This window comes from Octodon degus, unplaced genomic scaffold, assembly GCF_000260255.1.
Source record: "Octodon degus isolate 3935 unplaced genomic scaffold, OctDeg1.0 scaffold00007, whole genome shotgun sequence".
NCBI lineage: Eukaryota > Metazoa > Chordata > Mammalia > Rodentia > Octodontidae > Octodon > Octodon degus.
This window is the reverse complement of record NW_004524583.1, coordinates 9,409,771-9,413,027: the sequence shown is the minus strand read 5'-3', so window position 1 is coordinate 9,413,027 and position 3,257 is coordinate 9,409,771. Positions and strand designations below refer to the sequence as shown.

The 3,257-nt window shown below is 41.0% G+C and overlaps 1 protein-coding gene across 6 annotated transcripts in view; it reads right to left on the bottom strand.

The window, feature by feature from the left end:
- The window catches only part of Vipas39 (VPS33B interacting protein, apical-basolateral polarity regulator, spe-39 homolog), a 55,532-nt gene that overhangs the window by 11,815 nt on the left and 40,460 nt on the right, over positions 1 to 3,257 (bottom strand). For all 6 annotated transcript variants that reach the window (XM_023702186.1, XM_004624720.3, XM_023702190.1 and 3 more), the window contains 4 exons: positions 2,384 to 2,459; positions 1,594 to 1,728; positions 625 to 666; positions 224 to 313 (listed from right to left, as the gene is read on the bottom strand). In XM_023702186.1, the coding sequence (XP_023557954.1) occupies positions 224 to 313; positions 625 to 666; positions 1,594 to 1,728; positions 2,384 to 2,459 (343 nt within the window). The remainder of the gene's footprint in view (positions 1 to 223; positions 314 to 624; positions 667 to 1,593; positions 1,729 to 2,383; positions 2,460 to 3,257) is intronic.

Below are 3,257 nucleotides of genomic sequence, written 5' to 3'. Positions count from 1 at the left end.
AAAAAAAAAAAAGAAGTATCATGATACCTGCAATTTCCTTTCAAATAGTTTATACTACACTTCCAAATTTTCGTTGGGGTTGAAATTTTGGAAAATGTTAGGAGGGAAAATTATACTTACTAATTTAATGTTAGTTAAATTAGTAAGTATAATTTATAAAATGGTATGACCCTTCTTTCTCCTAAGATCTCAGCAGCACGCAGAACAGTTTTGGAGCACTCACCTTTGTAGTGAAGAGGGCATCAACATCATGCCAGGCTCGAAGCTTGGCACGAGCAGCCAGGGCTGTTAGCACATACTGTTTGTCTGGAATCTAGAAAACAGAAATCAGAAAAAATTAAGGTAAAGTAAAAAATATATTGATCAGGTGTTAGAGAAGATAAGTATGCCCAGACTGATTGATTCTGCCACTTAAAATCACAGGTCACCAAGAACCTCTTACCTCCCAAGCACCAGCACTGCTGCACGCCAGTCAATTAAAAGCTACTCTGTGTCCCAAAAACTCCTTCTACCTTGAACCTTAAACAGCAAAGAACCTACTGCACAGGACTGGCAAGCACATCATCTCCAAGAAGTTATTACTCTGATACTACTTTTACAAAACACTGACCAACGCATATCTACCTTAAATGTCTTTTTCAGGTTGATGGGACTGCTGAATGTCCCCTAGGAAGAAAGGAAAAGAGGAACTTCAGTAGAAAATCCAACCTCCCATTTTTTTCCCTTTTTATTAGTAGTTTTTCAGTACATAATGATTACACAGTAGGAAAATGGTACATGTACACACTACAATTCACTTTTCCCCCTTCCCTCAACCCTCTCATTTCTTTTCCACAATGTAGACTTTCTCTCTGTACCCATTTAAACTCAGAAAATAACTTATGAGGGACAACTCAGTGTCTAATGAGAGATCATAACAACCTAGTTTATCAAGAATTGGATTAATATGTATGGTGCTTTTTACCAGTTATTTGCTAAATGAAATAACTGGAAAATGTACAAAATCCAAACTTGAAAAAAGAAAACCCAGGCCAGGCAAGGTGGAGAACAGCTGTAATCCCAGCACTTGGGAGGCTGAGGTAGGGGGATTGTTCTGAGTTTGAGACCAGCCTGGGCTACAAAGTAAACTAAAGGCTAACCTGAACTACATAGTGAGATCCTGTCTCAAACAAACAAAAGAAAGGGGAGGGGAGGGGAGGGGAGGGGAGGGGAGGGGAGGGGAGGGGAGGGGAGGGGAGGGGAGGGGACAGGACAAACAAACCTAGAGCTGTCTCATCTACTGCTCTTGTTTACACCATGCAAATCCACTGGAAATTATGGAAACTTTAAACAAGGACTGTGATGGAAGCCAGCACCAAAGACAGAATGCTATGCTAGCCTGCCAGCCCACTGAAAGTCCTTCTGTGCAAACCCTTACAAATCTCTTTGCCTGTCAGCTCACCCTTGCTGAGAGCCAGAAAACTCCCAGGTGGGATTCTAAGAATTATATTCATGCATTGTTAACAGAGTACATAAAAATACTGCATTGGATATAACTATAGTCTTCTGTGCAGTGTGAGTTTGCGGGATTTTTCTTGCACACTGTGCTTGTACCTCGGCCTCCGCATAGTGATAGAAGCAGGAATAAAAAAGTGTTGTCACTAGTGGCATATTGAGGATGGAAGCTTTGCGGGGATGCTTTCGGAAGATCTCAGTCTGTCCTGCTGACTCTAGATGTCGATCATTAGCCTGTGGCAGAGTGAGCCATGGAGAAGAAAAACAAACAATGTCCATGAATCAGCAGCAGGAAAAAAATACTTTAATACGAGAGCAATTGTGTTCCCACCCTACCAATGAAGCAAAAAAGAAAAGAGAAAAGAAAACTTGCCTAGGATATCCCAGGGGTTAAAATACATAAAATGATCATGGAACTAAGTTGGGTGAAGTGACACAGAGATGACACAGGATTTGGAATAAAGGGGAACTACTTCTAGGTCAGCAGCAACTGTGACAAAAAAGGATACATAAGAACAATTGGGGACTAGTGAGATAGCTCAGCGGACTAAGCACATGCTTAGGCAAGCTCGGGGACCTGGGTTCAATCCCCAGCACCACATGCTGAGCCTGCCGCCAAGATCTAGGGTGGTGGTACATGCCTGTAGTCCCAGCACTGAGGAGGCTGAAAACAGGAAGATCACTACAAGTCCGAGCTGCGTAGTGAGAGCCTGTACCAAATGCATTAAAAAATAATAATAATAATAAAGAACAATTGGGAAATGGGGTATCTTGTAGAGGGAAAAAAGTGAAAGGCTTATAAAGACTGCAACAGGAAATGACCAGGACATTGAGAGCACAGAAGACTTAATGGCACTGAAGGAGAAACTATAGAGATGAGGAATCTAACCTCAATAATGATCTGCCGTTCCAGGAGTGTGTAATGGTCTTGTACATGTGCAGAATCTTCTGCTGAAAAAGGCAAACTGGTAGAGGGCCAGAAGGTTAGCATCTCTTTGAGTTTCTCTTTCTTTTTTTTTTTTTTTTGGTGTAACCAGAGATTGAACTCAGGTCCTTGCGCTTGCCAGGCAAGCACTTATTCATTGAGCCATCTCCCCAGCCCTGAGTTTCTTTCTTATATAAAAAGAAAACAAATCCAACTAAACCAAATCATCACCATAAGCATAGAGACTCATGGTGCTTCACAAGTCTGACCTCAATTCTCTGCCTTTAAAGGCAGATATAGAAAAGCAGAAAATATAGAACTTTGACTACATTTTGTGTTTAAGATTTTTGCCAATCAAGACAAATCCTGAGTTCACAAAATACAATCATTAATACACTGTTATGGCATAAATAAAAATCATCTTATTTTTGCAGTTAGATATTCAACGACCATCACAAAGCTAGCAAGCGAGCTTAGCCAACTACCCATCATCCATATGCTAGTGAAGTTCTGTGGCTCATGTTACTGCCTAATTCTATATCCAGGGACTTTAATTTATCATTTGCCATTTTTTTATTGCACAATAATAAAAGTAAATTATATAGCATTATGATAGGTGCTCAGACTGGCAAGGATTGCAAAAATCAATACAAATGCCAAAGGTTCCTTCTCTAAAACTGGTTCCTTCTCTAATACATGAAGTTGAGGGACAGTGTCTTGAGACTGGGTGTGGTGGCGTGCACCTGTAATCCCAGCTCTTGGGAGGCTGTAAACAGGCGGATCACTAAGAGTCTGATCTAGTAGTGAAACCCTGAACACCTTGTAGACCCTTCCCTAA